General features: G+C 46.6%; 1 protein-coding gene across 1 annotated transcript in view; it reads left to right on the top strand.

The window, feature by feature from the left end:
* Window positions 1-26,973, top strand: part of TMTC1 (transmembrane O-mannosyltransferase targeting cadherins 1) — a 142,958-nt gene that overhangs the window by 87,111 nt on the left and 28,874 nt on the right. Inside the window, exons 10-11 of the mRNA XM_081212029.1 lie at window positions 730-894; window positions 2,611-2,724. Of these exons, the coding sequence (XP_081068155.1) occupies window positions 730-894; window positions 2,611-2,724 (279 nt within the window). The remainder of the gene's footprint in view (window positions 1-729; window positions 895-2,610; window positions 2,725-26,973) is intronic.

Genomic DNA, 26,973 nt, shown 5'->3' with positions numbered 1-26,973 from the left:
GTTGATGAGAATTGTGGTCCATCAACATCTGAAAGGCACTACTTTGGCTACCCCAATTTAATATTTGTATCATAAAATTGAACTTCTGGAGTTTCCAAATATGTTCTGCAGGTTTTTGAGAACCAAAGTACAACTAGATGTTGCCAAGAGAGAAGGAACAGGAACGACACTGAGTGTCTTGGCACCTTCTCTCTCATAATGTTCAACTAAGGGATGAGGACCCCGGGATGAGGAGGACTCTACCTCCCATCAGATCCATCCAGGCTGGCCAATTATGATGTCAGTTGCGACATATGGAGAGCCAGGACTCTAATCTTCCTTCACCACTGAGCTAGGCTGGTTGGAGTTGATGGGAGTTGGAGTTCAGTAACATCCAGAGGGCCAAAGGTCCCCCATCCCTGTTCTAGCTTAACAAAACAACTGACGGGACCTCACTGTGTGTTACCCTGCCCCCTGCCTCACATCATTGACTTAGGCAGTGGAAGCTGGGCAAGATGTAGTCAAATTGCAGCATGCATTGTGTTAAGTTAGTTATGTTGAAGAATGAGCAAAGAGACACAGAGGAGTAATGACTCCATCTCGCAATATCTTGCCCCACTGTGAGAAAAGACCAGATAATGCAAGGGACCTGCCCTCTTGCTGGTTATGCTAACCTCTGTGAAAAAACCTCAACCATTGCATCTTGCTATAATTTTTCTCTCCCTCCTCCTTCCCTGATTGCTTTTTCAGTATGGGGTACTGCATCCTCTTGGTCCACGGCTTAAACAAGCTTTGTATGTGGCTAAATAAATGGGGAGCCACTGCAGCGACCCTCTCAGCTTTGCTGCTGTTGCTGTTCTCATGGAAAACAGTGAAGCAGAATGAAATCTGGCTGTCAAGAGAGTCCCTTTTCAGGTAAGATTGATCTAAGGTGAGGGGCGGGCAGCAAGGCTGGGGAAACATTTTGGCTTTCTTGGGGTTCTCCAAGGCCCACCAGTAATACTTTTCATACCTTACCTGAAGAATACATATTACTTGGAATCTGAACAGTACAATATGTGTTTTAGCCACCCTATAAGCAGGTGATAGTGTGGGACAGAGAGAGAATGGATCGCTAGGCAATGTCTCTCCTCCACTGGGGATTAAACCTTTAAAATGGTGCTCTTTACCTGTCTAAAAATAGCTTATCCTCAATCAGTAAATCTGCTCTGTGAGCCAAATATGCTGACTAGGAATGATTTCCCTCTGCACCCCTGAAAAGACACTTTTGCTTCTTTTTATTTATGCACGTTACCTCTGCAGAACGAGCAGCGTGATGCATGTAGTCCCGCTTGTTTTTTGTGCTTTGCAAACAGAATTATGTAATAGGTTCCAAACACATACACTTGGGAAAGATCAATGGGCAGCAATTTAACAGGAGGTTGCACAGCAAACGGTTTATCATGGTGGAACACTTTATTACTGGTGGTGATGATTTACAGAACGGAGGGGTGATAATGTCACGCTCAGTATGGATGCTTCCACATGGGTATTTATTGGGGGTTTGGTGCTGTTGATGTGTGCATGGTTTTATATAGTGTGCACATCACATCATCAGCATCAAAATACCAGTTTATATTTCCCCCCTGTTTAATTCCTCTATTTTTGGCAGAAAATATGCAAAAACCTGTCACCAACAACCCATTTGAGATATTAAGCCCCCCAGCTGGAAGCACCTTAAATTTTTCCAATGGTACCCAGTTTTAATTGGTTTAAATTGTATGACACATCTCTCAGCACTGGGAATTGTAGTTTTGTGAGAGTGCTGAGAATTCTGTGTTTGGCACCCTCTTTTATGATCACATGTGCCCTAAAATGTTTTTTAAAATCACCTGTGTTGGCTTTATTAACATCATTGTAGTTTATGCCAACGCACTATATTGCAGGTTGGTCTGTGAGAAACTCCATAGCAATCAGTGCGGAAGGAAACCACACTGGGACATTGTTCTCAAATCTGTGGTGTGTGTTTTTTCCTCCCTCACCCCCAGCCAGTTCAATTGCTATGTATTTTTTGGAGCAACAATATTAGAGTTTAGGAATTCATGTTGGGCAAATGTGCATGGAAAATATTAGTCACAAGATTGAAGGAAATAGAAATGGGAAAAACATTTTGTGTTGCCTTGTAATTTGCTCCTCACCTTTCCCTATTTGACTGGGGGTATGAATATTTATTATTTCCTTTTAGTTAGAGAATAATTTCCAAAGTGGGTCAGGAACCAGGTTTCAGGCTATGAAGTGTGTGCATACAGTATGATTTTGGCAGTGATGGCTTGGTGGTATATTTCTAGTTGAGGCATTCATAGGAGGATGGGGGAGACTGAAGAAGTGTGCATGCACACAAAAGTTCATACCAAGAGCAAACTTAGTTGGTCTCTAAGGTGCTACTGGACATTTATTATTTTTATATATATATATTTCAACAAAACTACAGTTTGGTTTGAGAGGTAGGTACATCCTGTTTCTTCCAAGTACGTGGTTTCCAGTATGCCTCATTTTTAGTACCTTTTACGGCAAGCTATCAAGAGGTGCAATTCCAATAACAAAAAGCAAAACTGTGTTTGTTACTGTTCCTATGTGGTTTCTCGTTCATAGGTCAGGCATCCAGACTCTGCCTCATAATGCCAAGGTGCACTACAACTATGCCAATTTTTTGAAAGACCAAGGTCGTGACAGTGAAGCCATCTACCACTACAAAACAGCCCTCAAGTAAGTTCTTAGGAAGGTTCTGTTTGCTTTCATTCTGGCCTTTTTTGAACAGTGACCAAACATGACAGATGTTTTCAAATGAAGTATTTTCCCCTCTGCAGACAAAGCGGCTGGGACTCGGAGCACTTCATGGAGGGGAAGCGCTTTGAAACGGAACCACTTCCTCCAAAAGGACTTCAAAGAGGCTCCCTGTAACTGCTGGTCAGCTGGTTGGAAGTTACAGTGAACCCCTTTGAAGGGCATGCTCCCAGTATCATTAGGATACCAAGGGGTAGACAGGTGGGCAGTCCCACTCACCTGTGGGGATTGAGGGAATTATGGATCTGGCCCACAGGCCGGTTCCAACGCCCTACCTCTGATGTATTTTGCGGCTGTTATTCTTTACTCTCACATGCTTTGTCTTCTCACAAGCTGGTTGGTCCAGGAGGTCCATAAGCATCTTTATTACTAGGAAGCATGTTAATCACCAGTGATTCTGGAACTTTGGGTATATGCCATGTTTTTATTCTCGTCTTACAGGCCTGGGGCGTGTGCTGTTTTGTTCAGGGACCTTTTCTAGATGGTGTGCTTTGCCTCAGGTACATCAGAGAATGTCTTAACAGAGAGTTAGGCTCTTGCACTTGAAGCCACTACAATCTATGGCAGTGTTTCCCAACCACTGTTCCACGGCACACTAGTGTGCCGCGAGATGTTGCCTGGAGGGAGGCGGGCGAGTCGGGCAGCGAGAGGCGGGGTGGCGGCGGCGAGGAGAGGCTGCCCAGCGCGGGGCTCTTGCCGTCTGCCTGCCTGGCTGCCTGCGAGCTCGGCGGGCAGCGCCTCCGTCCACAGCGCCCGCCTCGCGGCTCTCATTCCCTGCCCCTGCCAAAGCTCACCCAGCCAAGCCGCGCTCTCCTTCCTGCCTCGCTTTGCTGCCTCCTCCCCCCCCACCCCCAAAGCTTGGAGGTTCCCCGGCAAGGGGGAGGGAAAAAAATTGAAACTTACACTTTCGTGCGTCCCTCCTGGTGTGACGCTGCGCGCTGACGTCACGGGGCTGTAATGGTGGTGTGCCTCGAGATTTTTTTCATCAAACAAGTGTGCCTTTGCCCAAAAAAGGTTGGGAAACACTGATCTATGGAACTCTCTCTCTCTCTCTCTCTCTCTCTCTCTCTCTCTCTCTCTGTGTGTGTGTGTGTGTGTTTCAAATGGGACTCATAGCATGAGGCTCTAGTACCTTACCTCCAAATACTCTGTTTCCACTGCAAGCCTGGGAGACTGAGCTATTTCTGTGAGTGTCAGGCACACAGAATCACCCTACTTGATATATGTAAGTCACGGTGCAGTTCCCCTTACTGATTTACTAGTCGTCCATGCAGACAGAATCGAAGCAGACATGATCAGTGCAAACAGCAAAGAAGTCCCACACTGAACTAACATATTCTGCCCTAAACCTTCATGTTAGTTCAATGGGACTGACTTCCTCATAAATGTGTTTGGAAAATGCTCATAGCTTGTGCCCAGCTCCTTGTTATGCCTCCTGCGGAGTGTCTTTCTTTATATTCAGAACCTAAGTATGCAGGCAGTGTATCTTGCCTCGGACAGGATGCTCTGGGGAATCAGCAGTGAATGCTCACTCCTCTAAAAGCTTTATCTGCATAAATTCATACGACAGGCACAAGAGTTTTTCATTTACATAGACAACAGGTTGGTATGAATTAATGTTTCTCATTGCAAATTAGTCTGTTGGCAAATTAATTCCCAGAAAGAGATAACTGCAACTCTGTGGGTTTTCTGGAATTCATAACATCACATAAACCCCCTCAGAGAGTGCTTATGTTTAAATATAGTGTCTTGATAAAATATCTTCCTGGACATTTCAAGTTTACAAGAGTACTCACAGAGGATTCTTAAGTTTAAATGCAGTCTCTTTAATTACACAAATGTAGCTGCTCTGGTTCGCCAGAAGTGGCTTAGTCATGCTGGCCACGACCCGGAAGCTGTACGCCGGCTCCCTCAGCCAATAAAGCAAGATGAACGCCGCAACCCCAGAGTCGTCCACGACTGGACCTAATGATCAGGGGTCCCTTTACCTTTACTTAGCTTCCAAGTAGAGCTATTGGGACGCGGGTGGCGCTGTGGGTTAAACCACAGAGCCTAGGACTTGCCGATCAGAAGGTTGGTGGTTCGAATCCCCGCAACGGAGTGAGTTCCTGTCACTCGCTCCCTGCTCCTGCCAACCTAGCAGTTCGAAAGCACGTCCAAGTGCAAGTAGATAAATCGGTACCGCTCCAGCAGGAAGTTAAACGGCGCTTCCGTGCGCTGCTCTGGTTTGCCAGAAACAGCTTCGTCCTGCTGGCCACATGACCCGGAAGCTGTACGCCGGCTCCCTTGGCCAATAAAGCGAGATGAGCTCCGCAACCCCAGAGTTGGCCACGACTGGACCTAATGGTCAAGGGTCCCTTTACCTTTTAGAGCTATTAGCAGATATTGCTAATTGTGTGTCATATCACACCAATGGATTTTTTGTGTGTCTTTTTTATAATAAGCTCTGTTGACCAACCAAAGATTGTTGAAATGTTTAGTTTAGTTTAGTTTTAATTTAAACCCACTGAAACAAAGTATTGGTAGCCGTGATTAAAAGTAGAAAAGCATCTCCGTATTGCTGCTCTCCAAGCTGCTTTTAGAACCCTTGGGAGTTTTGTGGGGGTGGGGGTACTCATTAAGGATGTTGATTGTGAGCATACAAATAGCAGAAGGGGAATGGGTTAAGCAACCCCTCCTGCCTCTCCTTCCTCTGCTCAGACTGGCAGCCTCCCACAGCTGCTTTTCATTCAAAAAATAAATAAATAAAAGCTAAGGAACTGTTCACGCATCTCCTGTGTAACTCTAGTTTGGCTCTGGGCCAAATGCCTTAAAGGTCACATGGAAAGCTTTTCCATACAGCAGGATGCTGCTAAGAAATTTGCACAGCCAACTATTTGCATTTCATTACCAGACATTTAAAAAATGTTGAATGTGGAGCCCAAATGAGTCTATCTGCTTTTCCTCCTGGATTTTTGTCCTTGCTTGTGGCCAAAGTACAAAGAATTAGGAGGCTAGCTACCCTAATGAGCTGTGCATAAGAACAAGCCAAAGCAGGCATTTCAGAGCAGAATTTCTCCTGGCTTGACTGATCAGTTCCCCTTCATTCTGGTGGCTGAGCAGAAAATGTTGAAGCTTTGAAAAATCACTGAGGACAAAACAAGCTGTGTGCTTCTGAAAATGCTTTAGAAGAATGTGAGCTGGCCAGTTTCACACCTCCCAGACTAATGCATGACTAATGCTACTATCCTTCATATTTTGCAGTTATCTGAAATTTGCCATACACCTCTCTGCTTAAAACCCATACTAAAATGCATTACAAAAATGCACATTTTAGGATAAAATACTTTTAGAATTGTGTGCACTGAGAAAAAAATTTATGTATTTTCATTCATTTTTTAAAGGAAACTCACAAATTAATGCAGAAAGAGGGCAGAGCTGATTTAGGAATGAGCATATACAGAATTGGCCAGGGCTGGTAATAGACTCATCCATCTATCCATAGCACTGAGTTATTGTGATTACACCCTTCTGTTGCAAAGCACCTTGCAAATCTGAAGTGCCGCGTAAACTGGCAGGTAATATTTATTAAACACAAGTATGTATTAATTATAGTTCTGTAATTAAGCCTGTCAGCCTCACATTCTGGAGAATGAACCTGGATGTTGACAGCTGACAGAAGCAGCTACACAAGTGCCTTCACCTCCTCTTCTCTCCCCATAACATCTAGCAATTTGAAATGTGGCATCACCACATCCTCATTTCTCCCACAAGGAGCAGCCAATCTCGCTTGGGACTTAATTGGTGTGGTTGTGTGCTTGTGTGTGTGAGAGAGACAGACAGAGAGAGAGAGGATATTGAAGCAGTGATACCCCTTCCTAGTGAAGTCCCTCTTCAGTTTTGTTCAGTGGCTTCCCCATACCCTTCCATATCCTGCAATGATTCCCATGTCTTTTCCTTTAAAGCTTTCCAGAGCTTTTCCTCAGCTCTCTTAAATGGCTACTCCCATCCCTCCTTGCTGATGCCCCCTTATATGAAAGATTCTTCCAGAATGTGTTTGTTTCCTTCTTTCGAATCTCTCCTCAAAAACCATTGTTTCTGCCTGTACTGCGGCTTATCCTCATGTGAGGAAGAAGCTGCTGGACCAGCCATTTGCTCACAAGTAGCTTAGCCAGTGATTTTCCCAGAGGGGCTGCGGGTGAGTAAGGGGCAGCGGAGAACTAACGGCAACCTTCCAAACTCTTCCTCATGGCTTATCAGCCTCAGAGGGAATCAGGGGAGGGAAGCAATACCACATTTAAAGCGATACCACTTCAAAACAGCCATGGCTCCCCCAAACAAATTCTGGGAACAGTGGTTTGTTAGGAGACCCCTATTCCTCCCCACAAGCTACAGTTCTCAAAGGTTGCCTGTGAAGAGGGATTGATCATCAGGGATTGATGGTTAAACTACTCTGGGAACTGTCCTTCTTTGAGGGCAATAGGGGTATTCTAACAACTTTCAGAGTCCTTAACAAGCTACATTTCCCACAGTTCTTTGGGGTGAAGCCATGACAGTCTAAAGTGGTTCTACAGTGCTCCTTTGGAGGCAGTGACCTACCTGTTTAGCTTGTAAGGGACTCATGTATGCTGATGGCAGAGTATGAACAGTAAGTAATAATGGTTTTCGCCTGCCCCAGGCTTCTCTGATGGAAAGCTAGCCACTGCTCGACACAGCCTCTCTATTCATCCTGCTGACAGTAACACGCAGTCCTCCTTCACTGGCGCTTAAGTGCAACCATCTGCTTGTGAATTAGTCTAAGCACACAGTAATTGCTGTCAAGAGTCCCCCCCTCTCCCTCGTTTCTTTTTCCTCCCCTAATTCAGCAAGCATCAAGTTGCCATAGCTCCGGTGCTGTCTCCTACTTGGCAGAGTTTTAATTATGAAGGAGGCTGTTTTTAGGATTGATTTGCCAGGAGTGTTAATTAAGCATCATTAGATATATAGCCCACAACGATCTTGTTTACAGAGCATTGTGAGCCTCATCCAGCTCGGTGCTTTATGGCCCCATGAAGGGCCAGCAGCGCCGCTTTCCAAAGTTGCTGGTAGCGCCGTCTGAAAGTACTTCACTGGCGGATGTGCGGTTGCCTGGCAACTTGGAATTAAGCCGTGGTTGCCGGCCCTGATCTGTTACCTTTTCAACTCAAGCAACTAAGTTATGTGGGCAAAATAAACATAGCTTCATGCTACTATGTCGGTTTCCTTGCAGCTGGAAGATTGGTGCAGCCAGCTGGGAAGCGAGTAGCCTTGGCCAGAATGTCAGCAGACATAAATCAGGGATTCAGCACCAGGAGTTTAGCAACCAGCAGTCAGTGTTTTAGGAAGCGGATTTGCTGCTGAAGGGTAGATTGCGAAGCCTAGCCATAGGTCGATCCTGTATTAGGCAGGAACATGAGCACACAGAGGCTTCAAGTACCATTTAGGTTGCATGATTCAGAACAGGAGTTCCCCTAGAGCAGAGTTAGCTAAAGCAGTACCCTCCACATGTGCTGGACTACTGCCCACGCCATCCCTTATGATTGGGCCTGCTGGCTGGGACTGCTGGGGATTGGAGTCCAGCAGCATCTGAAGGGCATCACCTAGCCCTGTGCTGGAGATGTCAGGCATCTGAGGCACAAACCAAGGAATCTGGCAGCAGGGGCCCAGCATTTTATCTTACGGATATTTGCTGTGCTGCAGCACCACCTAGATAATGGCTGGAAATTGCTATTGCAGCTCAGGCAGGCAATATGATACTGGAAAGCTAAAAGGGTACCTGGCTGGCTTTATATAACTCTTGATTCTTGGTTTCTTCCCCAAACAAAGTCACTTCTCTAGAGACTCCACCCCCTCTAACTAACTGCTTCCAGGCCTCTACGAGGCCCAGACAAGAACAGGAGTTGAGAAAGGATGCGGTTCATGTTCCTACCACCTTGCCAAACTCGAAACTTCATTGGGATGACTTTTTGAGACATGTCAGTACAGTTGATGATACTCAGGAGCTTAAGCAGGGTAGCTATCTCCACCCTTTTCGTTTCTGTCCGACATCTAGAAACAGAGGCGGGGGGACTTCTCCTCTCCATTCCTGGGTGTCCGTTTTCTAGCACCTGATCATCATCTCCTCTTGCCTCTGGGGTTGGCAAATTTCCATAATTGATTTATTATTTTTTAAATTTATAAACTGCCCTTCAGTTTAGGCTCACAGGGTGGTTTCAGTATAAAAACACAGAAATACCTAACAGCAAACAAAACAGTACTGCCCCAACAATTTACAAGGCCGTAGATTGTTTAATTAGCCAAGGGCCTGAGAGAAGAGGAATGTTTTCGCCTGGTGCTTAAAGATATGCAATGAAGGCTATGCAAGCCTCCCTGGAGAGAGCATTCCACTGCAGTGGGTAGCCACTGCAGAAAAAGCCTGTTCTCATTCTCCCATCCTCCAGACTTCTTGTGGATGGAGCACATGAAAGAAGAGCCTCAGATGATGATCACAGAGTCTGGGTCAGGTCATATAGGGAGAGGCAGTCCTTGAGGTATTGCAGTCCTGAGCCATTTAAGGCTTTATGGGTCAATTTTAGGCTTGGAAACGAATTGGCAGCCAGTGCTCTTGGGCCAGAGTTGATGATATATAAATGGCTGGAAAGTGCTATTGCAGCTCAGGCTCTGTGTGCTCTAGCTTCTGTGGACAAATGCCAGCTCCCTTGGCCTGAAGAGAGATAAGCGCCACACCCCATAGTCACCCTTGACTGGACTTAACCATCCAGTCAATCCAGAGGTCCTTTACCTTTACCTGGTGCTATATGCTCAAAACCATCTTGCCCCTGTGAGCAACCTGGCTGGTGAATTCTGCACCAATTGAAGTGTCTAAACTGTCTTCAGAGGCAGCCCCATGTGTAACACATTGCAATAAACTAACCTAGAGGTTAGATTATGGTGTGTTGTGTGAAGAAGTAATGCCCTTTGGCTGTCCTGGATTTCTGGCCAGTTGGTTTCATTAGATTCTCATATTATGGGAAAGAGTGAGAAAAATTATATCTGCTTTCTCAGGCCCATGCACAATTTTATGTATCTCAGTCATGACCCCCTTAGATAGATAGATACAGTGGTGCCTCGCAAGACGAAATTAATTGGTTCCGCAAGTTTTTTCTTCTTGCGAGTTTTTCGTCTTGCGAAGCACGGTTTCCCATAGGAATGCATTGAAAATCAATTAATGCGTTCCTAGGGAAACCGCTTGCCAGGCTGGTGGTGCGGAGAAGGGCTTTTCTCCGCACCGCAAGCCTTCAGGACAGGTACGGGAACAGAGGGGAAGGCGCGCAGCGCTTTCCCTCTGTTCCCGGGGCTTGCGTGGGAGGAGGGTTTTTCCTCCCCACCGCAAACATTCAGAACAGCATTCTGAATGTTGGCGGTGGGAAGGAAAACCCTCCTCCCACCCCAAGTCTTCAGGAAAGCCATCCGATGCCGCGCGGCAGCATCGGAGCTTCGTTCCGATGCCGCGCGGCGGGAGGAGGCGTTCCCCCCCGCCGCCCGGCATCGGAGCTTCGTTCCGATGCCGCGCTGCGGGAGGAGGCGTTCCCCCCCCCGCCGCCCGGCATCGGAGCTTCGTTCCGATGCCGCGCGGCGGGAGGAGGCGTTCCCCCCCCCGCCGCCCGGCATCGGAGCTTCGTTCCGATGCCGCGCGGCGGGAGGAGGCGTTCCCCCCCCGCCGCCCGGCATCGGAGCTTCGTTCCGATGCCGCGCGGCGGGAGGAGGCGTTCCCCCCCCGCCGCCCGGCATCGGAGCTTCGTTCCGATGCCGCGCGGCGGGAGGAGGCGTTCCCCCCCCGCCGCCCGGCATCGGAGCTTCGTTCCGATGCCGCGCGGCGGGAGGAGGCGTTCCCCCCCGCCGCCCGGCATCGGAGCTTCGTTCCGATGCCGCGCTGCGGGAGGAGGCGTTCCCCCCCCCGCCGCGCGGCATCGGAACGAAGCTCCAATGCCGGGCGGCGGGAGGAGGCGTTCCCCCCCCGCCGCCCGGCATCGGAGCTTCGTTCCGATGCCGCGCGGCGGGAGGAGGCGTTCCCCCCCCCGCCGCCCGGCATTGGAGCTTCGTTCCGATGCCGCGCGGCGGGCGGAGGTCCGAGGACAGTGGGGAAGACGCCCTGCGCTTCCCCGCTGTCCCGGAGATTTCCCTATGGGCTGTCGTCTTGCGAGGCAAGCCCATAGAGAAATTCGTTTTGCGAAGCGCCTCCAAAACGGAAAACCCTTTCGTCTAGCGGGTTTTCCGTCTTGCGAGGCGTTCGTCTTGCGGGGTACCACTGTAGATAGATAATACTTTATTCAGCTATAAGCCCACCAGATAAAACCAATCAATAAATAAAATAGCATTTTACATTTTAAAATATCAACTAAAATATTTCAACGCATAATCTCCTTCACATTACATACAGTCTAGATGTACCATATTCATGACCCCCTTAGACATTTCCCCCCTCTCCCCACACAAAAAATGGTCCCAACACTGTGGAAGGGGCTCCAATATCCACTTTCTGACATGATCTCTCCCTCAAAGATTGCAACATGAGACAGAACACAATGTTCACATTCCAAACACAAATCCATATTTCTGCTGCAAAGGCCAGCTTAACACTGGCATCTGTTTTCAAAGGAGAGGGACAGCCTTTAAATTAAATTGTAATGCTGACATATTAAGCAAGGCTTCTAGAACACTGTTTTCTACTAGTGTAAAGGTAAAGGTAAAAGGACCCCTGACCATTAGGACCAGTTGTGCACTTTGACATGCTTTCGAACTGCTAGGTTGGCAGGAGCAGGGACTGAGCAACGGGAGCTCACCCTGTTGCGGGGATTCGAACTGCCGACCTTCTGATCAGCAAGTCCTAGGCTCTGTGGTTTAACCCACAGCACCACCCGCATCCCTTCTACTAGTGTAGCTAAGGCTAATTAGGAAATGCATGTGCTGGCCATGGTGACAGTCAGCTTTTTAGAAAAGGCATAATGTGGAGACATGGTAGGCCACAAAGTTGTTCTACAATGTATAACACCAAAGACGTTTGCAAAAATTGTTGTGGGGGTCTCAGAAATGGAACCACATGGGAGGGAGCCATAATTAAGGTAAAGCAAACTTCTACACGCAAATTTATTGGTCTGGACAAAAACTCTTTTCTTGCGTGCCCAGCACAGACGGTGGAAATTAAGTGTAACTTGAAAGGCTCATTCTTTTGGGGAATGCAAACTGAGCTGTGTCTAAATCAGAGTTCACGAGCGGTTGATATTCTGGAATGGTGATAATGGTTATAAACCTTTAAGCTTACTTGCAGTGAAGCAATAAAGAGAAATCATTGCAATAGAGCTCTCTGGTCGTTTGCCAGGTGTGCTGTAGTTGGCCCCAGAAAAGAAGAGAATCGTGCTATTTGGCAGAACCATTTTTTTAAAAAAGAAAAGAAACTGAGAGAGAGGCTGCAAAAAAAGAAAAGAAAAGTGCAGATTGTTGGAAGGTGAAGGTTATCCCCTAAGGTTAATTTTAAAATACTTGCCACTATAGCTGGTTTTTTGCTGCCAGCTCTGCAGGAGACGCCTGCTGCAAGGAGATCAAAGAGTATTCATCTGAGATGAAACAAAGTACGACTAATCATCGCAGTGTGTGCATATTAATGTGTGTAAGATTGAATAGGAATATTGGGATGCTCAATTTCTAGTGCTGCGCTGAATGTTTAATGTGTCATTGAAGCCTTTCTTATTAAAATATGTGCAGGCTCTCCCTCTTCATTAAAACGCAGCGTTGCTGATAAGCAGCGCTGCACACTCCTCGCTTTCTAGCTGCAGTGCTTGGTGCTGCTATCTCTGCCTGCTGTGGCTCACTGCTGTGCTGCCATTCCTACGTGTTGGGCAAGGGCCACAGCTCAGAAGCAGAGCACACACTTTGCTTACAGAAGAGTCCCATCGTCCATTCCTAATAGCCTGATTTAACTTGGGCTGCGGGATTTCTCAGCTTGATATCCTGGGAAAAGACTGGGAAGGGGCCTAGCTCAGAGGTAGAGCATCTGCTTTTCATGCTGAAGGTCCCAGGTTCAGTCCCCAGCATCTTCAGGTAGGGCTGGGAGAGTCACCAGGCTGAAACCCTGGAGAGCCACTGCCTGCCTGTGTAGGCAATACAGAAGTACATGGGCCAAGTGTCGGATTTGGCACAAAGAAGCTTCCTATTCAGGGTGGACAGTACTGGGTTACATAGGCACCAACTCTATGGTCCCCTGGTCCCCCCCATAAAATATTTAACCCCCCCTTGGGCAGCCACCTCCCCCCCCAAGCTGGGTGCTACACTCTTTCCCCAACTTGGCCCTCAGCTTTCAGCGCCATTTCCGAGCGTGTCTGAGCCCAGGGTAGCTGGGCAGAGGCAAGTGGGTCAGCAGGCTGGTAGGAGAAGCAAACAGGTGTGGGGCAGGTGAGTAGGCAGAAACTTCTTGTGGGAGACTGGGGGGGGGGCGAGATTTGTGTCTAGTTGCATGTGGAGGAGGAAAGTGCTCTCCAGAGAAGTGTGGGGAGAAGGGAGGGTAGGCAGGTGCCCCCCATATTTTGTTCAAGTTGGTGCCTGTGCTGAACTTTATGGAGTGGTGGTTGAAATGCAATTTATGGCATCACTGTGGGTTAAACCACAGAGCCTAGGACTTGCTGATCAGAAGGTCGGCGGTTCGAATCCCCGTGACGGGGTGAGCTCCTGTTGCTCGGTCCCTGCTCCTGCCAACCTAGCAGTTCGAAAGCACATCAAAGTGCAAGTAGATAAATAGGTACCGCTCTGGTGGGAAGGTAAATGGCGTTTTCGTGCGCTGCTCTGGTTCGCTAGAAGCGGCTTAGTCATGCTGGCCACATGACCCAGAAGCTGTAGGCCGACTCCCTTGGCCAGTAAAGCGAGATGAGTGCCGCAACACCAGAGTTGGCCGTGACTGGACCTAATGGTCAGGGGTCCCTTTACCATATGATTAAATAGTCCTTCAGCTGCAGAACTTGGGCTAGGTACTTGGGCTAGGACAGCATGTTATGTGGGGAAGGCTTAAAACATGGTTGTTGTTGTTTTTTGTTTTTTTAAAAAAACTCCCAATGTGGTCCTGGTGAAAATGGCCTTATGCTCTTCTTCCTAAGAGGGAGTTTTTATTGGGATCAATGGATATTTCTCTCCCAGAAAAAATAGCAGCTGGGTGACTTTTCGTGGAGACTGCAGCAGGAAGGGAGGTGTTGTGTTTTCTTAAAAAAAAAAAAATCCCACTTTCCCTGCACACCACAGTCGCAATACTATTCCCCAGGCAGCTTTTCAAAGAGGAAAAATACTAGACGTATTAGCTACAATGATACAATTAACATCACCTCTTATTGGGCCTAAAGGGAAGTGGGAAAAGCACAACAGAATTTCTAGACAACCCTAAAATGTAATCTCCAGCCCCCCTACTGCAAGTAGAGAAGGAAATTGTCTTTCATCTCCCTGAGTTCTGGCTGCGGTTGCCTGTCAGCAGCAAAAGGCTGCTTCTTACCAAGTGATCTAACGCAAATGGTCTCGTTTTAACCATGATGAAATTCAAAACACAGTGGGCACTGCTGAAACAAAATGAATTCATTAAATGCATTTCACTCATTTGCCCAGACTGGGAGTTGAGTCACATTGTGTCACAGGCATTCCCCACTGAAGTGTTGAAAATTTCAAATGTAAACACTTCTTGTGTTGGGAAGAATGGTGGACAAGGAAATGCTGACCATTTCTATTGCTTATTTTAAAGATTATTTTAGCTAGGAGTAACCTACACTGAACACAGCAAGACTTACTTCTGAGTAAACATGCATAGGATTGCACAGCACAGGAACGTTTTCTAGACTGCAGATTTGGAGTGCTCATAAAAATAGGAGAAACAGTAGCTTAAGCCCAAATGTTGGGACCTAGATTTACACATACAATTTTCATACATTTTCCTTGCTCCAATATATAAAGTCCTGCTCCACACCATTGAGGTACTTAACATCTCTGAAGCTATAATAGCTTTTACTTAAGGAAGAGCTACTGCAATGTCATGCCTCTTAAGCATTATTATAAGCTTCGGTGCAAGGACACCAGTTTTCTGTATGTCTTCAGTTGCACAGCAAATTAGTGAACTTTTAAAAATTTGGCTCAGGTTGTCTGCCATCTGCGCTCTTCTTATCTATTCATCCTTGTCATTGGTGTTTTGGTAGACCAATGAGCCAATTGCCCCTGAAGCTGGGTTGGAAGACATTAGGATGATTCTCATGGGTAACCACAGTCACCTCTCTATCCCACATTTTGACCAAAGTGTAGTAGTGACTATGATGATGGTGATGATTTCCTGGCAACTACTCATAAAGCATTCTGGGTGCCGAGCAACTCCAGATCATCTTGATGTCCCCTCCTTTGAAATATGTGCTAGTGACTAGTGGATTGGGAAATCCACACATTGGGATAAAGCTAGGTATGAAGATCTTCTTCACAGTAATCTGTGAAGGAGCAGAAATTGCTGAAATTCATTGGAGGTCAGGAACAGAAATCGACTTTATAGTTTTCAAATGTAATGTAAACAAGGGCATTATTTTCTGCATTGTTTTCAATGTTTCCCTTCCACTGAAATTATGTAATAAATGATGTTAGTTTTGGTCATAGTGATTGATGTGAACAATGTTGGTTTTAGCAGAAGCCAGTCTGTAGCAGAATAGAAACAGCGCTGTTGTGATGAACACAGGATGGGACAGAAATGTATACACAGAGCTCAGCATTGTCCCATTCTCCTTTGATGTGAGAGACAGAGATGGCACACACATTTTTTCCAATGCTGAAAATGAGGAAATGTTCACTTGGAGTTTAGGAGTTCCATGAAGCTTTCAGTGAGATTCTAGCCTTAGACAGGATTACTTTTTTCAGTCTTATTCTTCAAAGTACTACAGCAGTGTAGGGATACTTCTGAAATAGCCAATTTATCATTTGATTTTGGAATTCCAAATCACCCAAAAAGGGCCGGTGCTCATTGGCAGAGCATGCCGAAGATCCAAATTTGAAGACCTGGCATCCCTGATAGGGCTTGGATGTCCCCCTCTGAAACACTGGAGAGATGCTCTTAAGTCAGTGTAGAAACAATTACTCAGCTAGATGGACCAGATGAATCAACTGCCTGATTAAGTATCAAGCAGCTTCCAGTGTCTCTGAAGTGGAACTTGTGCATCAGAAATCTCCCATTTTAAAGGTTTGGTTTAGTTTCTGAATTTTGTACAGACTGCTGTGTATATGTGGGTGTGTCACTGGTAGAAAGCATTCCTAATGTGAACATACACATGATTGGATTAAGATTCTTATGTGGGTGTTTCACTGATATATAGCACAAAAAGAAAAGAGGAAACCTTGATATAACTCTGCATAGGTTGTGTCTGGATTCTTCCTATGTGCTTATTTAGCAATGCACAGGGACAGTTCAGTAAAACATGGCACAAAAGGAATATTGGTGCAATCACACGTAAAATCAAACCAAGCCCAAACGCCAATAAATGATTCCAAAAGACTAATCCAGGTCCCATAATAGTACTTGATGCGTTAGGAACAAGGATGGCTATAGCTCTCATAAATGAAGCAGCGGAGAACATTTTGAGTTCTTGTAAAAAAAGAAAAGAAAAGGGAACAACAAAAACAGAAGTTGACTAGAGGTGTTGGCACTTTAATTCTTTGCAGAAATAAATCCCAGATGGTGTCCAAGGTCACCTGCAGCCCTTTGCTGAAAAGCATTCAGAGTGTAAAGGCAGAGAGAGATTTAATGAAGTTTAAATGAATCCAGACCCGCTGGTTTCAAATATAAATTTTTAAAAACTCATGGAGAAGCTTTGAAGGAAACTGGATCCTCTGCTGTTTTTGTGTGGGTGTTATTTTAAAGAACGGGAAGGTGTAGCCTGGTGTTAAATGGTATTTTATTTAGTAATCCTATGGCTCAGCTCACCACTTTCCTCCCCCTCCCATATTATATGGCTGCTTTCTCTCCTACCTCATACCTACCATGGGATGTCAATTTAGAAACTGCTGTAAAGTTGGGAGGGGCTGTGAAGGCTGTGGATATGGTTCAGATTACCTGAATATGGGGGCAAAAACAGAGGGCCATTAAAAAAAAAGGCTAGGGATTCTGTTCATCATCAATGCCAGAGGAGAAGAGGCTGCTGGAATTCTGTCTCATTGCAAAGGCATCCACAACAGACTGGGGCCCGTTATTCATGAATGTATATTGTGCTGGGGAATCAAGGCAGGCTGGACATTATAGTACTGCCTAAGAGAACCCCAAGGGACGCGGGTGGCGCTGTGGGTTAAACCACAGAGCCTAGGGCTTGCCTATCAGAAGGTCGGCGGTTCGAATCCCCGCGACAGGGTGAGCTCCCCTGCTCCTGCCCACCTAGCAGTTCGAAAGCACGTCAAAAGTGTGCAAGTAGATAAATAGGTACCGCTCCGGTGGGAAGGTAAACGGCGTTTCCGTGCGCTGCTCTGGTTCGCCAGAAGCGGCTTAGTCATGCTGGCCACATGACCCGGAAGCTGTACACCGACTCCCTCAGCCAATAAAGCGAGATGAGCGCCGCAACCCCAGAGTCGGTCACAACTGGACCTGGTCAGGGGTCCCTTTATCTTTACTTTAAGAGAACCCCAACTGAGCTGAAGGAGATAGTTGCGTACTGCACTTGATTGTACAGGGAGGAATCAACCACTCCACCCTTTGAAGAGTCCTTGATTGACACAACTCAGGATGCCAAGACAAGGATGGGGTTGTCGCGCAGTATTTCAGGTCCTACATAATTAGGATGACACAGTGGATATGTTGTTGTGCTCCTTGTAATGTTATAAAGAGAGATCTTTGTGATGTTCCGTCCTTTACCTATGGGTGAAAGGAAGCAGTGATTTAAACACCTGCGTGAGTTCAGAGAGCTGTTAAATAAAAGGGCTGAGTCATTCACACTTGGGGATGGCCCCAGTGCAATCACTTCAGGTTTGCACAGGCTTAATGCCACACTTATAACTGGGCTGGACTCACATGGGGAAACACACATACAAACACCCACCCACACCACGCACAGGTTCATACAAACTGGCCTTGACACGGTCCAGTATAAGTAAACTACTTTTTCCATGAAAGCCCTACCCAGTTCTTTTCTGATTAGCTTTTAAACAGACTCCCCCCACCCCCCAATCCAAACACCTGCCTATTTTTTAACATAAAGAGTGCTTTCAGATGGGTGTTCATTGTGGGATGGATGTTCCTCGTGCATAAAATTTTCTTCCTGCAGCATTCATCCAACACTGTTGGCATAAAAATGTCAGCTTGTGTCTCCCTCTGTTTAATCCATAATATTCCTCTCTGGGGGAAATCCGATGTTTAGAAAAAGTCTTCGTTTGCAATATCTGAACAAGCTGTTTACAATATCAAACCCCTGTCTGGAAGCATCCAAAAATGAATGAATGGGTTTCTTATTCTTGTGCTTGCTTGCTTTCTTCGTTGTTGGTTTTATTTTCTAAAAAGTGCTGGTATGAAAACAGGTTTGCAATATCTGGCATGCTACTGCTACATTTCTGAATCCCTGTCATTACACAAAAAGGATGAGGGAGGGGTTCCGAATGGAGTAAAGAAGGCTACTCTATTCCCTTTTCACGCTTGCCCTCGTGAGCAACCAGGCCACTGGATTCTGCACCAGCTGAAGTTTCCAAACCGTCTTCAGAGGCAGCCCCACGTATAACATGTCGCACTAATCTAACTTAGAGGTTACCAGAGCATAGACGGCAGCAGTTAGGTTATCCCTGTCCAGATAGGGGAGCCGCTGGGTCACCAGCCCAAGCTGATGGAAGGCACTTCGTGCCACTGAGGCCACCTTAGCCTCAAGTGACAGCAATGGATCTAGACGTATCACCAAGCTGCACACCTGCTTCTTCAGAGGAAGTGCAACCCCATCAAGAGCAGGCAGTCTCCCATCCATCCAAACTAGGGAACCACCCATTAAGAGTGCCTCAATCCTTATCTGGATTGAGCTTCGGTTTGTCGGCTCTCATCCAGTCCCTTAGTGAGGCAGGACACTGGTCCAGCACTTCCGCTGCCTCACCAGGAAGTAGAGCTGTGTGTCATCAGCATATTGCTGACAACGTACTCCAAAGCCCCAGATGACCCTACTAAATGACCCTTGGGAATTCCTTCCATTCTGTTATTCTTATCTTATTCTTCTTGCCTAACATTGCAATACCAGTTAACTGTTCCGCTCCACTGTATCCTTATCTGTGTTCCTGCCCTTCTGGATGTTGCCCATTGCCTGAGTTCCAGCCTAAACTACTTGTTCACCATTGAAAACTGACAACCTCATAAGCATTCGTTTTTAACTTTAGCCCTGGCTTTTGACCTAAATTCAGAGCTCCTTTAAACTTTGGCCAGTTCCACAGCCCGTTCTCACTGCAGTGCTTCCTAAGCGGCTTCCTGACGCAAACGAAAGATGAATTAATACAGTATATTTGCTTGGTTATAGATGGTATCCATGGCAACAAGTTCCTCCTTTCTCCCTTCCACCCTGGTTGAGTTTGGCATTGCCTTGCCTCCACTGGTTTAACTGAGATTGAAAGGGACATCGGTATTCAGACCAGGAATGTAAAAATCAGGCAGCAAAGTTTCTTAAAGAAAAAGTTTTTATTTGGATTTTTGTCCGACAAAAAGCAAATAGGGTGCATTCAGGAAAATGAAGAATGCCCGCCCCCCCTTTGGGGCAGTCAACTTATATATCTTTCTGCAAAGCACAGTTCAGCCCCTTGGCATCCCTTTAGCCAATGATTGACAATTTCCTATGGTCATTGATACATATTCATTAAAGCTCAACCAATGAATAAATTTGGTGTGTCCTTTCGGTTCCAAGTTGCCTATTCCACTAGGTGGCGCTACTGGCTTATAATCTACTTAACCTCTGTACTAGTTCCAGGAAGTGCCCCTGAACCCCCCACTTCCAAGAAATGTCCTTGTGGTTTAGCAACTTCACACCTAAGCGTTATCTCTGGAGCCTGGCGGTCAGCAAACATCCTGCTACTTGCCTTTGTCAGGGGTCGTTTCTCAGAAATGGCTTAACCTCAACTAGCAAACTTCCTGCAGGGGCAAGCTAGCGGCACCCACAAGCTTGCATGCTTGCTGCCTCTGCAAAAGGTGGCAAAGTGACAAACATGAGAAAGAGAAATAGTCTTTAGCTTTCTAAAATGGCTTTGTGCTTTTAGCTTTTAGATGGCCCTATAATATGTCTTCAGAGGTTCTTAGCCTGGCTCTCTATTGGTCATCCTGACCTTCACCCCTGCATTCCCCCCTTTCCATCACGAAAATGCTGACCGGTCACGGTTCTCCATTTTCGCTTGATGGACCTATAGGTGCAACATCATAGAGAGCCAGGATATAGGTACGTGTTGCTGCATTAACTGAGCGGCTTACCATTTGGCGTACAATCTGAATAAGGCAAGGCAAAAAGCATGATAAGAGTAATATGGTAACGAAGAGAAGTAAAATCACAAGCAAAATCTCTTTTAACCATGACCAACCTGGGAGCTAAGAACTAATTCAACTACATACACTGGGGAGACCTGCACCATCTAGACTAATTTTGTGGTACAAATCAGCCTGTAACACTCAGACCTGTTCAGGCTCTTAGCTACAGCTGTTGTCATATTCAGGAAGGTGTTTTCCTTCCACCCTGTGGCCATTTGAGAGGTGAGAACCATCAGGAGGCAGGGTATGATCCACATCCTGATTCGAGGAATGTTCGGTGGCCCAGAACGAAGAACTGTACCACCAACACAGAAATACCACAAAAAGGGTAATACCACAAGCCAAAGGGATGGTGGCCCACGAAGGCCAGGTCATGTGGGCCTCTAACTCCTGGCCCTACTGAGGCGTGAACAGCGTCTACACACAAAACATTCCCACTCTACACAGGGAAAAGTGGCCGCCTGGCACTGATACACTGTTAGGCCTCGGGAGCTATAGGGATGGCAATAGACTCTGTAAAGTTCAAAGGCTGGTCCTACTGGGTAGCGGTCACCTACGTGGTCTCTGACCAGGGCCTATGGAGGCTGAAGCCTGGGGTGGCAACCCTTATGCAGCCACAAGAATACCCTACCACATTCAAGGGTATTATGTGTGGAGTTACCAGGCCAGGTATTCTTCTGGGATTATGGGAGGCTCGAGCCACCACGACAACCACAGGTGGGGCTGCAGGATTTACTGGCACTTGTTCAGCAATTTCAATGTGCACCTGGTTCAGGCTCCCTCCCCTGCAATATTTGCATTAAGATTCAGGACCTGGTCTACCAGATGGGGTTGGTACAGTGCTCTACCCCCCGATTGACAGTTGGTTACCCCCCCACAACAGCAAGAGCGGTCCAGAACTCGATAGATTTCGACCGTCTCTGCAACTTCCCGTAGGAGCAGTACCCATGTGCGCTGGACAGTGGTGTGGAAGAGAAGCCACAGTGGGGTAGTAGGATGTTTCAATACGGCAACCTCATCAAACCCCTGTTCCCAATAACCAATGAGCACGCCATTTCTTACCACTGGCAAGACGAACCAGTCATAGCAGAGGTCCGCAGGCCAATAGGGTTGGTATGGCTCAGTGGGGTCAGGACAATAGGACATAGAGCAAAAAGGGCAGTAGGACATAGAGCAAATCAATACAGAACATAATAGAGAAAAGGGGAAAGTCCTTGTGAAAGTCCTTGTGATGATCAGTCGCAGGATCACGTTGCCCGTGGCCCAACGCGTTTCCGGTAGCGTCAGACACAAGGTGATGATCAGACGCGTGTGATGCACCCAGGGAATCACGTCGGCTACTCTCACCGCAGTTGGGATGGAGAGGAGGACGGTATACGGGCCTCGCCACTTAGGGATGAGGGGGTTGCGCTTCCACGCTGTCACCCGGCTGGAACTGGTGGACCGGCTCAGCGAGACTGCACGGTGTAGGCTCGAGGTAGTACCGGGAAAGGGAAGCAAACACACACGGGGACAGGAATTGCACTTGTTCCTGAGTGATGTGATCTCCCACCCGCCCCAAACTGGTGGGGATGTCTCAGACGAAAGGGGGTGGCCTGCCATACAAAAGTTCAAAGGGTGATAGTCTCAGTCTCTTGGTTGGAGCGCTCCAAATCCGAAACAAGGCAATGGGCAGGACATCTATCCAGTGTAGTCCCGACTCCTGGGTCAACTTGGCCAAGTGGGCCTTCAAGGTGCGATTCATACGCTCAGGTGTCCCCAAACTCTGGGGTCTGTAGGCTGCGTGTAGCCTCCAGTTTATCTGCAGCACCTTGCACACTTCTTGTACAACTTTATCAATGAAGGCAGGGCCATTGTCACTGCCAATACTTCTGGGGAGGCCAAATCGGGGTATGAGTTCATGTAACAGTTTCTTGGACACTTCACGAGGTATCTCTGTTCTAGTGGGGTATGCCTCTGTCAGGGTGCAGACAAACACAAGCAGGTATTTGATGCCCCTAGTTGGTGGTAGTTCAGTGAAGTCCACAATCAGGCTTTCCATAGGGGTAAAGCCCACGTGTTGTACACCCGGTGGGGGGAGGTGGCCTTGTCTGGGGGTGTTCTTGGCGCACAGGACACACCCCTGGGATATAGCAGCAACTAGTTGAGAAAGGGTAGTGATATAGAAAAGTCTCCCAAGGTGTGCTCTGGCAGCTGGACCCCCTAGATGAGTGGACTTGTGGTAATTCTTCACAATCACGGTAGCCAGATGTTGGGGCACAAAAACACGGTTTTCTGGTAGACGGAACCATCCCTCCTGGAGTGTTGCTCCTTCCTGGCGTGCCCACTGTTGCTCCTCCGGTGTGTAGCGTGGTTCCACATCGTCTGGAGTGAGTTGTGGGATGAGGGCTGCGTTGAGTGCTGGTGGAGGTTTCAAAGCTGCTTCACGAGCTGCGTTGTCTGCCTTCCGGTTGCCCCTAGTGACCATGTCCCGGCCTCTCCCATGGGCTTTGCAGTGCATCACGGCAATCTCTTCGGGACCCCATACTGCTTCCAGTAACGTCTCAACTTCTGGACATTAGCCTTGCATCCTGCTGCCAATTGCAGGGCAATGCCTTTTGCTGTTGGACTTCGCCTCAAAACACAAACAACTCTTGGAGACTTTGGCTTTCTTAGAGCTCTTGGAACGGCTTGCCTGCCTTGCACCCCCACTTCTGGGTGCTCTGCTGCCTGAGGAACAACTTATTGAAGCGTAGAAACAGCTTCCCAAAACAGCCTCAGCCCCCTCTGGGCTCGGTACTTTTTCTGGGCATCCTCTAGCCCCCTCTGGGCTTTCTGGGCGTCCCACAGCCCCTTCTGGTCTGGCTGCCACTGTGGCCTGACATGCTGTCTTCAGTGGCTGCCACGCTACCCAGGACTTCCTCCCTTGGAGTATTGCCAACAGCCAAGAATCAACGCTGGCCCTTAAAATGACTAGGACCCTTTGGTCTCTCTAGAACATCAGGCACGTCTGCTTCACAAACTTCCACTGCGCCTGTAGACTCCTCAATGGGTTGGGCAAAGCCTGTTTCAGTCTGTGTACCCCTTATATTCCATAAGGGTGAGAACCGAATGGGGCACATTCACATGCATCTCCTGGCCAAACATGAACTTGTCTGCTTCTTCCACTAGTGTGGCGGTGGCAGTGACAGCGCGCAGACAGGGTGGCCAGCCTTTCACTGTGGAATCTAATTGCTTGATAGTCTCAAAGGCTTCTTGTTGGGCCGGTCCCCACTCAAAGGGGTCTCTTTCTCTTCCTCTGGTAACTTCATTTAGAGGTTTTGCTAAAATACTGAAGCCTTAGATCAGGATTCTGCAAAAGCCTGCTGCTCCACAACTTTAAGCTTGTCTTTTAGGGATATCACAATCTCTGCCTTTTTTGCAGTGACCTTTTGACAATTTCTAGATGGTCAGTATGTTCAGCAAGTTGTCTGGATAAATTAGCTAAATCTTCATCCCTTTTTTTTTTTTGCATTTTGTAAAGTGAGCTGGTTGTGTGAATCTTTCACTGATTTCAGCTCATTCACAAAACTTTGTTCTTTGTTTTTCTTTTAATTTTAGTAACTTGTTCAATTTCTCCTTTACAGAGATATGTTCATCGACCTGGGATTTAAGATGGTCTGTTTCCTCCTTACATTCTATTTCTGTTTCTTGCAATTTTTTAGCTGATTTACTTATTTGTTCTTTAAGCAATTTAATTTGTGACTCACACTCCATGAGTTTGTTGTTTTAAGTAACATCACAAGTATTGATTGTAGAATGAAGATCTTTAACTGTTTGGCTAGTCTCTTTGTTTTGCCTAACAAATTCTTCATTCTCTTTTGTTTTACTAACGTTTTCAATTTTTTTTTTCCTCAGCCAGTTCTGATTTTATTGCACTTAACTGTTCAGAAAGTTCTGAAAGCTTTCTGCCTCCACTGTTCACACCTTTGGTTTGTAGATCTTTCAGTAACTGGACTTCCCTTTCAGCCTTAGACAACACTATTTCCCTGTCTTGCATTTCATCCTCTTTGCACTTGATCTGACATTTCAGAATATTAATCTGCTCAGAATACACATTTGTATTTGAAATAATAGCAGAAATTTCTTTGTCTTTCTCAGCTAAAACCTCTCTGAGGTTGTCAAATTCTCTTCCATACCTCTGGAGGTCTTGAATTAGTTGAGACCTCTCTTCTAAATGACTTGTGTTTAATCTATTAAGTCCTTCATTTGTCTGTTCAAGATCCTGTTACATTAATTCTATAGCAGCATCCTGTTTCATGCTCTTTTCTTTTATTTTCCTCTGTTAATGCAGTAATAACTGCTTACTGTTCTGTACACTCTTCTCCATAAACACTGCACTTCTTCTGGACATCTTCCCTCTCCAAAACCTGACATGAGGGAGTGACTTTGCAATGTTCAGTCCTGCATTTCTTCAACCGGGGGGGGGGGGTGATTGTCATCTACCACCTTCAGCCAGTTGTCTATATAGGGAATCTGGTCAGGATGTCCCCCCTGGTCTATGCTGATTTTGGTCCTTCCTTGAAGTTGTTTAACATACATTGAAGGGGAATTACTGGACCTTTCAAGGCTTTCAAGTCTCCCCCCTCCCATTTTCAGTATGGTCCTGTACAGCGTCCCCACACCAAACACTCACACATTCATTTCGCAACTTTTCTCACCCAGGTGCGGTCGCCCGACTGGGAAATGGAGTACTTGTTGCTACGACCCCAGGGGAATGCCCCGGGGTAACACACATACATGCACAAAATGCCTCTCTCGTTGGACGCTTGCACGACACACTATCCACCCTGTGCCCCCCCCTTTTCTCCTTCCTAATACCAAAACGTGGGTGGTTGTCAGGAATCAACCCTTCTACTTAATGCCACTATCCACGCTGGAGATGTGATCAGTATCTCCCTTCTCCTTAATTAAAAGGAGGATTTTCTATCCCCTCAGGGCTTGTTGCCATGTACTCACCCCAGCCGGCTGTTCTCTGCCCTGTCCTCCCAACCTCGGCTCTTCAAATCCGTTGTCCTCTGTCCCAGGATACAGCAAGAGGGTCAAGTTGCCTTCTGTCCCCCTCCGAAAAAAAGGTTCGGTGTGCACTTGGAAGCCAGGAAGTCTGTTGGCCCTCCGCTGCCTCTGCCCAGAGGGCAAGGGAGCTGCCTCCTGGTCTCTGAGGACACTTAAAGTCCTTCTGATCCGAGTCACGGCACCAGAAATGAAAGGGACATCGGTATTCAGACCAGGAATGTAAAAATCAGGCAGCAAAGTTTCTTAAAGAAAAAGTTTTTATTTGGATTTTTGTCCGACAAAAAGCAAATAGGGTGCATTCAGGAAAATGAAGAATGCCCGCCCCCCCTTTGGGGCAGTCAACTTATATATCTTTCTGCAAAGCACAGTTCAGCCCCTTGGCATCCCTTTAGCCAATGATTGACAATTTCCTATGGTCATTGATACATATTCATTAAAGCTCAATCAATGAATAAATTTGGTGTGTCCTTTCGGTTCCAAGTTGCCTATTCCACTAGGTGGCGCTACTGGCTTATAATCTACTTAACCTCTGTACTAGTTCCAGGAAGTGCCCCTGAACCCCCCACTTCCAAGAAATGTCCTTGTGGTTTAGCAACTTCACACCTAAGCGTTATCTCTGGAGCCTGGCGGTCAGCAAACATCCTGCTACTTGCCTTTGTCAGGGGTCGTTTCTCAGAAATGGCTTAACCTCAACTAGCAAACTTCCTGCAGGGGCAAGCTAGCGGCACCCACAAGCTTGCATGCTTGCTGCCTCTGCAAAAGGTGGCAAAGTGACAAACATGAGAAAGAGAAATAGTCTTTAGCTTTCTAAAATGGCTTTGTGCTTTTAGCTTTTAGATGGCCCTATAATATGGCTTCAGAGGTTCTTAGCCTGGCTCTCTATTGGTCATCCTGACCTTCACCCCTGCAAGATGACAAACAGCAATGGAAAAAAAAAACTTTTAAGTGTCTCAGATAGAAGAACAGTTAACAGTTCTCTAAAAATTTAAAATCCATTTCTGCTTGACATCTTTTTTGTGTTGAAGCTGCAATTCGCCATTCTTTGGCAGCCAAAGAGACTTCTTTTCTCTAGCAACAATGGCGTGGGGAGGACTGCGGCAATAATTGATACTGGAAGTTTTGTGCAGTGTATGTGGTACCTCTAATAGTTCAAGGCCAGGCTGCCTAAATTTATCCTGACAATTGCAGTGGCACCATTGAAGGATTCTTCTGAATAATTCATTTTGCCCCCCCCCGCCACATCCTGCTTTTCTTGTGTACAGAAATCAAAGCTGAATCTGATTTAAAGTATTACTTCCATTTCTCTTTCCAGTGGCATAATGAATTGCACTGTTTTGAGCCTTTTGCTATAATTGTGAAGGAGAGGAAGTTCTTAACACAAATGCCTAGGATTTCAGAAAGATTGGGAAACTGATTGGGTTTTTTTTAAAAAAAAATAAAATAAAAATAAAACAATCTCAGTGCCCCAGTGAGAGTGTTAATGAAATTCAGCTTTCTTTCATAAATAATGCAGCACTTGGCACTTGATTAGGTGAAGCGAAGAGGAGTTTGTGCCTAATGAGATACATAGCAAGAGAGATATTGCTTGCAGATGGTTGCCATTATTGGTGACATATATACCGTTGTGCATGTGCCCGCGC

Source organism: Podarcis bocagei (assembly GCF_964188305.1).
Source record: "Podarcis bocagei genome assembly, chromosome: 10".
Lineage (NCBI taxonomy): Eukaryota > Metazoa > Chordata > Lepidosauria > Squamata > Lacertidae > Podarcis > Podarcis bocagei.
This window is presented reverse-complemented; position numbering and strand designations above follow the sequence as displayed.